At 45.3% G+C, this 12,382-nt stretch overlaps 2 protein-coding genes across 6 annotated transcripts in view; both read left to right on the top strand.

Moving 5' to 3' along the window:
• The window catches only part of LOC142416356 (septin-2), a 40,770-nt gene extending 34,034 nt beyond the window's left edge, over window positions 1–6,736 (top strand). The window contains exon 13 of the mRNA XM_075515844.1: window positions 5,927–6,736. The gene's annotated coding sequence lies outside the window, so the exon portion shown is untranslated. The remainder of the gene's footprint in view (window positions 1–5,926) is intronic.
• A 2,540-nt stretch (window positions 6,737–9,276) lies between these two features.
• SEPTIN5 (septin 5) overlaps window positions 9,277–12,382 on the top strand; it is a 46,892-nt gene continuing 43,786 nt past the window's right edge. The window contains exons 1-2 of one of the 5 annotated variants that reach the window (XM_075515838.1): window positions 9,277–9,438; window positions 9,581–9,591. In XM_075515838.1, coding sequence (XP_075371953.1) covers window positions 9,396–9,438; window positions 9,581–9,591 — 54 coding nt within the window. In that variant the 5' untranslated portion in view covers window positions 9,277–9,395. Of the gene's footprint in view, window positions 9,439–9,580; window positions 9,592–10,269; window positions 10,312–12,382 lie in introns of those variants that run through there. The other 4 variants (XM_075515830.1, XM_075515835.1, XM_075515839.1 and 1 more) reach the window with 4 other exon arrangements.

Here is a 12,382-nt window from a genome sequence, read left to right as displayed (position 1 = left end):
TATTTAACGCACTATTTCCAGAGAAACCAGGAAACTTGTAATTAACACAGTAGTTAACAGAACCAAACTGCCAACAAATTTAAATATACTTGATACCAGTCTTTTTGTTCTATCACAGTTTATCCTGAGCATCTCTCAGGTTCTAGTTTTACAAGAACTTTAATGGATCAGCTCTGCTACTGAAAGCACAGTCTCTCCTCCAGTCGCTCTTTTGCACCCTTTTTATCTTTGTGCTGAGAAAAATATGTAACTTTATAGGTAATTTACGTAAAAATTAATGTTTTCACTGTTTTTATTTTGGATAAATACATGTTTATTGATTTTCTTCAAAAGTCCCTTAAAAATATTTTCCCCTTCATAAAGCACAGATATAAAGATGTTTTCAGATATTTTGGGAAAAGAGAAGTATGATGTAAATACCTTCATAGATAAGAGCTGGAGAGTAAACAGTAGGATAATGAAATGTGGTAATATCCAAATATGTGAAATACACCTGAAACGAGAAGTGGGTATTTCGGGGTGGGGAGAAGATTGCTGAATGCTTTGGGGTTTTCTGGAAAGAGTCTGGCATTGCATAGCGATTAAGAAGTGCTAAACTCAAATCCTTGCCAAAAAGACTGACGAGTCTGTATTACCATGAAGTGCTACACAGACGGGGTGACTGGAAGGTCTGGTTTGCCTGTTTGCTTTTGAATAGGGGCACCTTTAAAGGTTTTGTGGAAAGGGCAAAGGGAGAATTTACTTCAAGCAGTTTCCTTTCCTTTCAAGGCTAGAGTAAGAGAAGCATAAGGGGAGTGACAAAGGCAAAGATTATACGTAGGGAATATGTTCCAAGTTTCCAAAGAGGATGGACAGATTTCTTGCTGTGGAGAAGTAGAAACCTGGAGGGGAATGACGAGTAGCACTGGTGGAGACTGGGCTAGAAGTAGGAGAGGAAGATGACTTTGGAAACAGTAGTGACCAGTGTGCCAACTGCAGTTTTTGGCAAAAGCCTGTGAGTACAGACTTACTCTGCATGATGGTGGTGATGAAGAGCTTTGGCGAGCGGCCCTCACGAAGGTGTGTTGACCTACACTTTTGTCTCTTTCCTCTAAAGGTTTCATAGCTGCTGTGTACAAACAGGGCACGTGGAGGTGTTTGCAGCAGTCCGTGTGAAGCGTGTTAAAGGCTTCCAGACAAACTTGATTTTTCAGATTTTACTTCTAAAATGCAAGACACTGCTTTAAAGTGTAGGAGCTTATTGCTTCTTATATTTGACAGTTCAAATGAAGGATTGGGGGGGTGGAATAAGTTACCAAACACTAAAACAGCTTTATTTAGATACTCCAATACGAAATGCTTTTGAAATAAGCCTGCAGTAATTCCAACAGCATATTTACTAGTTTCTCAACTTGTCCATCTCAGATGAGCAACTATTATGAAAAGCTGGAATTATTTTTTCAAATGAAATGGTTATTGGTGGGTGTTTCTTCCTTTTCCTTCTCCGTTTCTGAAAGCGTAGCTCTTTGCAATCTGTTTTCCTCTTGATTATTCTTACAAATCTGGATTGTCTGTCTTCCACTCAGCTTCAAGATCATACTGGGACAAACCAGTAACAGAAGCCAGGCTATGGAAAACAAATATAGCCAGCTGGAAATGTAGTTATGGTAGAAAAAAACCCAAGCATCTCGCACTTAAAATATCTGTAGGATGTTGAAAATTCTTTTACTATAGCTCATGATTTCCACAAGTATTTTAAAGCCTCCTGAGCTCACTAACAGTGTTCTGATTCTTGATAAGAACAGTACTAAAGGAACCAAACAGCTAGTTCTTTCTACCAATGAATTGACATCATTTAACAGAACAACACAAGGCATTGTCATAGCAACCAGCCTTCTAAAACGATGCTGCTGAATGCTGAATTGATCTGATGAGAAATGTCATTCGAGGAAGTAGAGATCGTGTTGTAGTTTTTGGCAGCTGAAATTGAACGCCTAGAGAACGTGAAGCTTGGGCAAATTTGTAGCATTTGGAACAACTGCCTGGCACTGCCAGTGGGTGTTTCTCTGGCTAGAAACTAGGCTAGAAGAGCACCATCGCTCTCCAGCGCTTTTCAGCTCTTGTAACTGCAGAGTTGTTCAGCAAATCCTGCATTGATGGGCTAGCTCAAGTTTTCGTTTCCCTTAGAGAGTAGACTTCTGATAGAAATTGTCATTTTTCCTCTGCTGCTGTGCAACTGAAGTGCTGAACTGGTGTGGCTCCATAGGACCTTGAAGTTAACTTGTATAGAAGGATCTTAGTGGGGTCCTCCAGAGCCACCTTGTAGCTGGTGCCCACCTGCCCTTGCGTATAATGCGCAGAGCACCAGACGACAGAGTCGTGTTGCGGCTTTTAACCCTTGGTGTATAGAACAATAACGCTTTCATTTTAGTATGTTCATCTAAAAATAGTATCTTGCATCTCCCTGTGAGTCCATGCTGCTCTCAGTTGGTGAAACAGTCATGGTCCTGGATTGTAAGCAGAACATAGTAAGGTGGTGATGTACTTGGATTGTGACCTTGGCTGTTCCACAGCATCTCTGTCTGTGGCCTTTGACAGAAAACAAGTTGTGCGACTCTTCCCAGTAGGAAAAAGGTAGCACTTTGTTAAAAGTGTAGTCTTTAAAGTGTTGTACAGAAAAAATACGTATCATTAATATGACACATAAGTCTGAAGTATTAGTCACGTCTGTAAACCTTATGTGCCTAAATATTGTCTATCTTCTGGCTCTTAAAGAATCTTGCTTGGATTTTTATCTGTCTGCATTTTCTGTATGCAAAATTTCCAGGAGTTTGTCAGGACCTATTTCTATAGAGAAAATTTTTGCCTAGAAATAGCAGTGTATCATTCCTAACACTGTAGGATTTATGCATCTTGAAAAGCACATTCCCATTGAGACCAATTTCCAGAACTGCTATGCTTACAGAGGAGAGAGAAATGGTCCCCTCACCTCCCAAAAACCAAAACGCTCTCCACTTTGCAGACTTGAAAGCTTTCCAAGGAATGACACAATGTTTGCAAAACATAAAATGAAAAAGATTGAAACACCCGATAGCAAGTTTTTCTGATATTTTCACATAATTGCCCAAACTATATCTCAATAAATTTTGTCAGTAAATGGATTAATGCAAATTGGTTCAATTTTTGCCAAGTGATCCTAGAGAATAGAAAATAGAGAGACTATAAAGTTCCTAATGGGTCACTGCAGAAATCTTGTTTTGTGGGGAAATGTCAGGGGTGAGTGGAAATATATTTATTTGCTTTTCAGTAACGTGTCAATGCCTTGGGAAGGGTGAAGTCCACAGCGCAGTGGCTACAGTGGCATTCTCAATTCTTGTGAATACGTGCAGTAGCACCTTGCGCTCTGCCTCTGAGAGGCTTGATTACCCCGGAATGACACAACTGACATATTCCACCTCTTCCTGTATCTCAGTGACACACTGCTGCTTCCAGTACAGCTGTGGATGCATCTGGGATGCAGGGGGTGAGGGGGGGTGCTTGCTGCCAGAGTTTCTCAGGCATTAGCGGGCCTGCGGAGTGGAGTACAGAGACCTACCTGGTCCGTGCCAAAGCCTGACATGGTATCACGGAGGACCTGTAAATGCTTCAGGCCACCTTTTGCTGAATAAACATTTTCAGAGGAACATTTCTTATAGTTCTAGACCTTGGAGCCTGGTATATATATGTGTCTCAGTGGATATTAACCCTATTAGCATATTAAGTTAACTGATAAACATTGGAAAGCAGTTCAGAGGTCAGTTTTGTAGCATAGTGTATACTTGGCTGATGACGTTTGCTATGGGAGGTATAAGGTGTTGCTACAGACTCGCAAAAGGAAAGGGAACAAACTTGAAGCAGTGAAGTCGACAGAGGATGACTGGAATATCAGAAATCTAAAATATTAGGGGTGCGAGTGGCAAAATGAGTCAAAACTAGCTAACAACAGGACACTGGTGTTGCCTAATACTCATTCTTTTTGGAAAGACATCGTTTCTCAAAGTTCTTGCTAATGATTGGACGCTCAGAGGGCTGTAGCTACAATATCAAATGGGTGCTATTTGAAGAAAAAGAATTTAGGTCAGTGAGAAAATGTAACTGCTTATAAAACAAATTTATCTTATTAGGAATTTGGAAGTGTACATGGAGAGATGTCAAATTGCCCTGCATTGTAGTGGTGTTCTTGGAAGCAGCTGAGGGGAAGGCCAACCCATTCCTTCCCAAGGCTTTTGAAACCTCTATAAATATGGGATTCTGAGCTGTCTGACCATGTGCATCAGGGTGCAGGTGTACGTAGCGCTAGTTACGCTCCTTACTAAGCAAGTTTTGTTTTAATGGCATACTGGAGAAATGCATCGTCTGTCTTAAATAATGGTATGAATTCACATTGCAGGTGGAGGCATTTATTAAAGCTATGTATTGGTGAAAGGAGTATGGGGGACTGTAAGGTTAGTCTAATAAAACTAGAGATCAAATTTGTAAAGAATGGTATTAACCTAATGTATCATAAAATATTGTCTCATAAGGAGATTAGGGAGAAAGAGCAGTGAAATGAATCCGCACTGAAAATGCACAAACATACTTTTGCCCAAGTATGTTCTACGAGCATATAAAACGTGGATATCGTGTTGCTAATGCTGGTAACATCAGTGCACAGCTGTGCTTATAACCCGAGCCTTCATGTTGTTTGGAAATTCCAGTCTTCTTGTGAGTCTGAAACATCAGTTACGGTTTCCTCTTGAGCTATCTTCTGTAACAGATTAGAGTTAGGTGGGCAATGGCAGAAATTTAGTTTCTCTTTCATACTCAAAGTAGCAGTGTAGCACAACAGGTTAATTTTGAATTTGAATATTGAATTTGGTCAGCAATGTATGGACTCTGGCTTTAAAGCCTTAATGCTGGCTTGCTTTTTCTGGGAGGTGATGGCCTCCTTAAAATGTGAAGAAAATGTATATTGAAGAGGATTCCCATTGTGAGAATGGCAAAGAGCGAAGGACCCCGTTGTCAGCTTTCCTTGCTCCTTATCCCACTGCAGTCAGCAGGTGTGGTCTGGATGAGAGTTGCACTGTACTTCACAAGTGAGTTGACACAACAGTGTTTTCTGGGATATTTCTTTTTTCGATCCAGATGAATGTTTAGAGTAAGCTATTTTTTCCTGTTGGGAATGAGTATTTTTGGGACTGGAGAATTTGAGGTGTCTCCTGACGCACCTCTCCTGAGGTGTCTCCTGTCCTCCAAATCTGACGCAGCTTCTTAAGCAGGGCCCAATTTTCAGGGGAAGCTAGAATTCTGCTTTCTTTATAGCAGCCTTTTTGATTGGCAAGTAGCTATGGAGACATCCAAAACTGGTGGTTATTTTTGAAATTACAGACGGCTATCCCTTCTTTCAGCCATATGAATACTGCTGTATGAATGCTTGAAAAATTCCGTTTGCTTTCCTCTTTTACCTGAGCAGTGTTGTAAGAGTTGTTTGTGCATGACATCAAACTTGCTGCTTACTTTTAGCCCTGTTTAGATAAGTGGTTTTTGTTTTCCTCACCAGAAGTAACGCCTCATATAACAGGCTGACTGAGGTTGGTTTCTTGTGTACATTACTGTTGAGATAAGCTGTAACGCAGTTCTTGTATTCTTGCAGACGGAGGGGGGCGTGGGCGCTTAAGAAAGTGTGTAACTAAAAACAGATCCTCATTTATGTGCTCTTATTAGACAGTCGTGATAAATATTTGGGGCCAAACTGCATCTGACTCGGCTGATCTAGTTCTAATGCAGGTCCCTGTGACGCCGGACCTGAAACGGCCTGCTCCCTGGATTACGCTGCTTTGCTCGGAGGGGCTCGGACTGCCCCAAACACTCTGACGGTGCGGAGAGTTTGTCCTTTCTAATGCTCTTTGTTTTCCACTTTTGTTCGCAGCAGTATACAGTTCTCTAAGTGGATGGGTGCTCTGTTTTCTTTCACCGAATGGTAACGTTCAAACGTAAAAGCTGGATGCCACAGATCAAGACCTGCGTTAAAACAAACACAAAGTCTGAAGAGCGTGTTGTAAAACGGCTTGTTTTATATATTCAATGTTAATCAAGTTATATTGTATCTTTTTTGATTCTTTTGGTAACACTGTCTTCATACTTATAAATGTGGTTTTATTATCCTTCCTATACCCTTTTATACCGAAACTGATAGAGTACACTGTTTGGACTAGTCATTGTGGTGGGTTTACGGAGTTAATCGTGTATCTGCTAGGTTATTCTGAACAGTTTCGTGATTAATACTAAAAGACCGTGTGGCCCGTTTACGGTAAATGTATGTGTGTTTGCACAGTATCATAACTGTCACTTGCCATTTTAAGTCATTGTGTATCGTATCAGTCTTTCATAACTTTCTCTGTGCTCTGGTTACTTTTGAAGCTTCATCTCTGGTGATTTATATTTGTGTGATGTATGAGAAGATGTACAAAGCACTGATGATTCACCGGTGATGCAAAGAAGCTGACTTTTCTAAATCATCGTGCCTTAACATACCATATAAACACTACGCATGCCAACACCTTCTGTGGATGCCTCTGAAGATTTGTCTTCAGGTCTCAAGTATTAATTGCAAGAATTTCTGTCACCGGCATTTTTATCTGTCAGCTGAGCGATGGCATGTACTGAACCTTTTATATACCATAACACTAATTTTCATTGAAGTTTTGTAATAAACTGTACGAATGTGGAAAATGTTGAATTTTGGGGTGGTTTTTGTTGTTTGTTGGATTTTTGCTTTTTTAAGCTAATCTATGAAATGTTGTAATGGTGTCGTGCACAGTGCATGTTCAAAGGAATCGTGATATTTACCCTGGGGAATGAAGGCGTTTTCTAAAATTTGTCTACATACAAACTGCTTTGATGTCATTTCAAAACAACTTTAAAAGTATTTTAACTGGAAGTTGGGTAGCAAGACTTTGCATCCACTTTTTTTTTTTTTCCCCCAAAGTTCATTAGGCACCTCCTGACATCTTTTAGGTGTGTAAATACCTTGGAAAATCTGATTGCACACCTTAGTTTATAAATTCATGAATGTTGCTGTTTCCTTTACAATGACTGTATATTCCTTTATACAGTCATTGCTGAGTGTATAGCGCTCTTCTGCATGCTTTTGTGGTCTTGCTTGTATTATATATGCATAAGGGTAAATTATTTTGCAAATACGGGATTGAGACACTTTGTCTTCTGTACTAAATTGAGGTGTCTTTCATGTAATGATTAGCCCTAATTTTGCTGTCTAGCAATGGGTGTTTAATCAGGATAAGATTAACAAATGATTTGCATCACAGGGGTGCATATTTGGCTTGTATTTGGAGTTGAACTCCATAAAGTGGACATCACATTGTTATCTCAGGGGCTGCTCTAATGAATTTGAAAGAAGAAATGGTGTGGCACATTTGTGTTCATGCCAAGTCTCTTCAGGTTTTATGAAAATTTGAATTGTAAGCATGTCTGTCAAGAGGGCCAAGGTGAGAGACTTAACGGTAAACACTTGCTTGTGAGTTCTGTGCCATTACGTGTACCTTTCTTGTTTTTCTTCCAGAATTTTGCATCATGTTTTGCAACCTTCTTAAAATGATATGCTGTCTATTTGTGCTTGTGAAAGTCAGGACAGCCGCACCCCTCCTGAGAAACCCAGACTTCAGTTACATACATTAGTTACGTACTGGATTAGCTCTCTGAACAAAGGTAACATGAAAGGTTCATCTTTCAAAGCAAACGAGGACAATGGGGAAGCAGGCTTTCAAAAGCATCTAGTCTTTAATTTTGTTAAAAACAGAGCTCCCCCCCCCGCCCCTTTTCAAAGCAAGGCACCTAAAGTCACTGTCACCATTCCTGTGTGTGAAGCCTCAGTGAACAGACTTTCACTGGCGGATACTGGTTATTGATCGATAGACTCTGCCTCCTTCTGGCTTGTGAATTCCAGCTGGAGTGTTTTGGCTCCCAACCGGAGATCTATTTGAATAATAGTCCAGGAGGGGCTTGCAGTACTGCTGGTACCATACCTTTCAGCGTAGGCTTAGTTTTTATGCCTTCTGCCACTTCTTTGATGTTGTCTGATGTTAATCTTCAGTTGCATTTGAACTTGGTTTTGTTAAAATATTTCACGGCTGAGTGGGGGAACGTATATTTGTTAAGCCAAGTCTTTGCTACTGTGAAGATCTGTGGAGAGGGGACTCTAGCCAGAGTCCCAACTGGCTTGTTGGTGCCTTTAATTGTGGTGTAGAGTCTGTAATGGTCTGTGGTGCTCCAGCATTTAAAAACAAGCAAATACGCTGACGATTACCTGATTTATTTTGTTTTCTGATGCTTTGAATCAATGGCTAAAAGTGAACTCAGGATGAGTTAATGGTTTTTTAAAACATACATACCTGGGACTGCCAACCTCTGGTCTTGGAAGTGTCTCCTTGTTTTGATATGGGAGATGTTTTGAAGGAGAAGGTGGAAGAAAGGGCAAGATAAACGCTGTGATGACTGCAAGGATGTGGAAATTTCGTACATCAGCGTCAGTTTTTTGTTCTGAAGCGGGGCCCTGTCCTTGCACTTGTGCAGCCATCACCACGCCAAGCGTGTCCCGTCCTGTCTTAGGAGAGTGTCAGGTCTGATTATTGACGTGTCCTGGAAATGGGGAAGATGTGGCCCCGTGCCACAGCTGTGGAAGTCGGGGGCAGGATCGGGCTGTCCTGGGGCTTCACCTGCCCCTTGCCTTGCTCCTTTACTGTTGAGGTGAGGTTCCTGGGAGCTGTTCGGGGATCATGTGCCACCGCTGCCTTGGGAGTGCTTAAATTCACTTCAGTTCCCTCCCGCCTTTCCCCTGGCAGCTTTTACCTAAGATAACTTTCCACATTACCTCTTTAAAATATTTTAATGGAAACAGAGCACCCATTCCTGCTTTGCACAGTATGGTAGCAGTGTGATTCAGGGCTTCCCACTGTATTCCGAGGTGCTAAATCTGGAACCACGCTTCCTATTTATTCCCTTTGTGTTTCTTTTTCCAAGGGCGTGCTCCTCCTCGCTGCCCGAGAGGAGGGAGCGCTCCCCCTTGCCGTCTTTCGGCCTTCAGCTCGGCCTACGCGGGCGCGGCTGCGGCGGGCGGGGGCGGGAGCGGGAGCCGGAGCCGGAGCCGGAGCCGCCCCTCAGGTGCCTCAGCCGCGGAGGGAGCGCGGGGCCGCCGGCCCGGCCCGGCTGTCGCTCGGCGGCAGGGGAGGGCGGGGCGGGGGCGGGGCGGGCTCCCGGGATTGGCGGCCCCGGGCCGGCCCCGGCCCCTCCGCGGCGGCGCCGGGGCGGCCCCGGCCGCCCGCACTGGCGCAGGCACTCGGCGGCGCGGCGGGCTGCGGGAGGGCCGGGCCGCCGGCACCATGAGCACCGGCGTGCGGTACAAGAGCAAGCTGGTCAACCCAGGTGAGGCGGCGGGGGCGCGCGGCCGCCCCGCCCCGCCCCGCGGGTCCCTCACGCCTCAGCCTCGGCCTCACTCTCTCTTCTTTTCTCTCCCCGCCGCCGGCTCCCGCCGCGGGCATCCCGCCCTCGCCCGCCTGCCCTGCAGAGGAGAAGCAGGTAGGTGGGCTCCCCCGCCGCGCTCGGCTCGGCCGGCCGCGGCCCCGGCCCCGGCCCCGGCCCCGGCCCCGCTGGGCCGGAGCTCTCCGGCGTTGATGCGGCAGGGGGGCGGTGTCCCGCTACCTGGGCACAGCGGCGTTTCAGCCCGGGGCTTGACGCGCCGGCCCTCTTCTAGCCGGGAAAGAGGCGCTTTGCCTCCTCCGTCCCCCTGGGTTTTGGGTCGGGTTTCTTTTTTTTCGGTGCCTTTGTGTGCGTCGGGTGGGTTCGATGGAGGGAGGCAGCGCAGGGGCTGGCCGAGGCGCTCCGGCGTTAGCAGCGCGGCTCCTCAGCGCGCTCTTCCCGCCGCAGCGCAGGCACAGCCCCGCGGCCGCCGCTGGCCGCTCCGTGCCGTAGCCGGTCACCACCTCGCAGGCGGCCAGGGTCTGGGCGCTGGGGAACAGCTGTTTTGCTTTGCGAAGCAAAGAGCTATTCGGAGACATGCCTTTGAGCCCTGGAGAGAGAGGGGGGTGATGCAATCAGATGACATCGACAGGTTTTTTTTGTTCGCTGTTTGGTATTTGGAGGGATTTAGGGTGTTTGACAGGAAGAGGAATCCTCCTCTGCTGAGCTTGACTGTCTGGGTAAGGGGCTAGCAGCAGAGTCCTACGTGTTCCTTAGCACCCCTCATCGTGATGTCGGCAACGTCTGCTGTATATGGAAGAGCTTTTCTGTCTCACAAAGGTAGGGATGGAGGCGGTGGTTAACGCAGCAGGGCAGGGCGATGGGTCCCTGCAGCAGGAAGAAGTCCACCCATTCCCAGCCTGGCTTGCACTTGCCTTTGAGGTCCAGTCTTTCTCTGAAGCTCTAATTCTGTATGCAGCAAACACCTTACCTGCCGAGAGGGTGGTACTGCACAGCCTTTCTGGACCACAGAAAAGCAAACTAGCTTTGTAGCAGCTTGGGCATTCACTCTGCCGCTGCAGGAGATGGTGTTTCCCTACATAATGCAGACTTGGGCACTGTGAAAAGACACCCGTGCATTTTTGTGCACTGCTGATTGCAGTGATGAGAGGAACAAAGCAAATCCAGGGGTAATAGGATAATGGGATCGTCAGGTGCATTTTTCCCAAGCTGCTTAGAGTTTTGCTAGTATTTCGTAGTTATTTGTGAGTATTGCTGTTAATTCTTGTTTTATTTCCAGAGGGAAACAATCCAGAATGTATTCTGAAATTGTGGAAAATTTGGTGTAAGGTGTGACCTGGAGAGGAGCTTCGTGACCTCCCCCCCCCCCCCCCCCCAAAAAAAAAGCGTGCTGTTCTTTAGTTCATTTGTTTTTAAATAAAGAGGGAAGTAAGTTATGTATAAAGCTCCTTTCTGCTCATTCCCCAGGGGCAGAAGCAAGGTGGAGATCAGAGTAGTCTGTTGTAGATATTACCATAATTCCTGAAGGCTCTTCTCACACTGCATAGGCAGGAGCGGGCTGGAGTCTGTACCCCAAAGAGTTCGTGTCTGCAGGAGAGTGTAGTGTTCTGCTGGGGCAAAGGCGGTCTTTCCTCAAATGCGTGGATGCGTCCGTGTGCGTGCATGTATCTCATGCTGAGGGGCAGAGTGGGTCTTGCATGACAGAGCACAGTTCATTGTGAATTTGTGCCGGCCATGTTACTTGTGGACGGTGGAGGGAAACCAAGCTGTGAATCCAAAGCAGTCTGTTAAAGTGAATATACAAAAACACAAATGATCTTTATTTAGCATCCCTTGAGAGCAGGAATTTTCTTCGTGTGCCACCGTGTTCCAATCCACTCGCATCTGGCAGCAGGTAACAATTTAAAAGGTTTACTAAAGCTGTGATTCTTGCCTGAACCAATTTTTCAAAATTTATTATGAAAGCTATTTTGTATAAATAGTTGGGAAATGAAGTGAGCTTCTGAGAGGGCAGTACAATAGATTGCATGTACGTAGGGTAGCCTTCAGTAAAATCTTAATAATATTGATGACTTACCGAGTCCAAAAAATGGAACAAGGTGGTGTTGAAGAATGTGCCTTCATCTTCCCTCATAGCGTAGTCAGGGCTGGTGCATTGTCTGGGTCCAGGGGACTCTGATTTGCAGGTTGGACTCCTAATTGCTACCATTTATGAAGAAAAAATAATGGTAGATTCTCCACCTCTCTGATTTCCAAGGAATGACCTCTTAATTGGTGTATTTGGCGCTGAACTCGCGTGCCATTGAAGTCAGTGGAGGTTTGGGACTGGTCTCCGTGCGCAGAGCATCCAGCTTTCCAAGGGGAAGGGTTGTGGTTTAAGACCCTGGACTGTGGGGAATCAGTCTCTGGTCTGAAGCTCTACAGCAGGTTGCCTGGTGAGACTGAGCTCCTCAGTCTCATTATACCTTGGTTCAGCACCTCTCAAAGAGGGATGGTTTCTCTCCTAGCGATCTATATACCACTGCAGTGCTAAGAGGGATTCTCGTGGTGAAGCTGGGTAGGCAAATGAAGCGATGACTAACGTCCCATGTGCAGAAGAGTAGGCCCCGTGTAAGGGAAACCTAGCAATTTGTCGGAAGAGTATTGACCTGAGAACCAACAGGGCAAGTGCAGTGGATGGACGCTCTGCCAAAGCCCGAGGTGTTGCTGTGGGAGGAGTACAGGTGACACCTCCCAAATACCTAGTTAAACTGGAGTCTCCTGGCACGCTCCTGCAGAACATGCCGCCTAGCTCGTGGTGTTGGTGTGTGTTTGTTTGGGGTGTTACCTCGCTGTGTCTCTGAAGCTGGCTCCTGCTCATTCAGGCCCGTGTCTCTTATGTTCTTTGAAG

The sequence above is a fragment of the Mycteria americana genome, chromosome 13 (assembly GCF_035582795.1).
Source record: "Mycteria americana isolate JAX WOST 10 ecotype Jacksonville Zoo and Gardens chromosome 13, USCA_MyAme_1.0, whole genome shotgun sequence".
Classification (NCBI taxonomy): domain Eukaryota; kingdom Metazoa; phylum Chordata; class Aves; order Ciconiiformes; family Ciconiidae; genus Mycteria; species Mycteria americana.
This window is presented reverse-complemented; position numbering and strand designations above follow the sequence as displayed.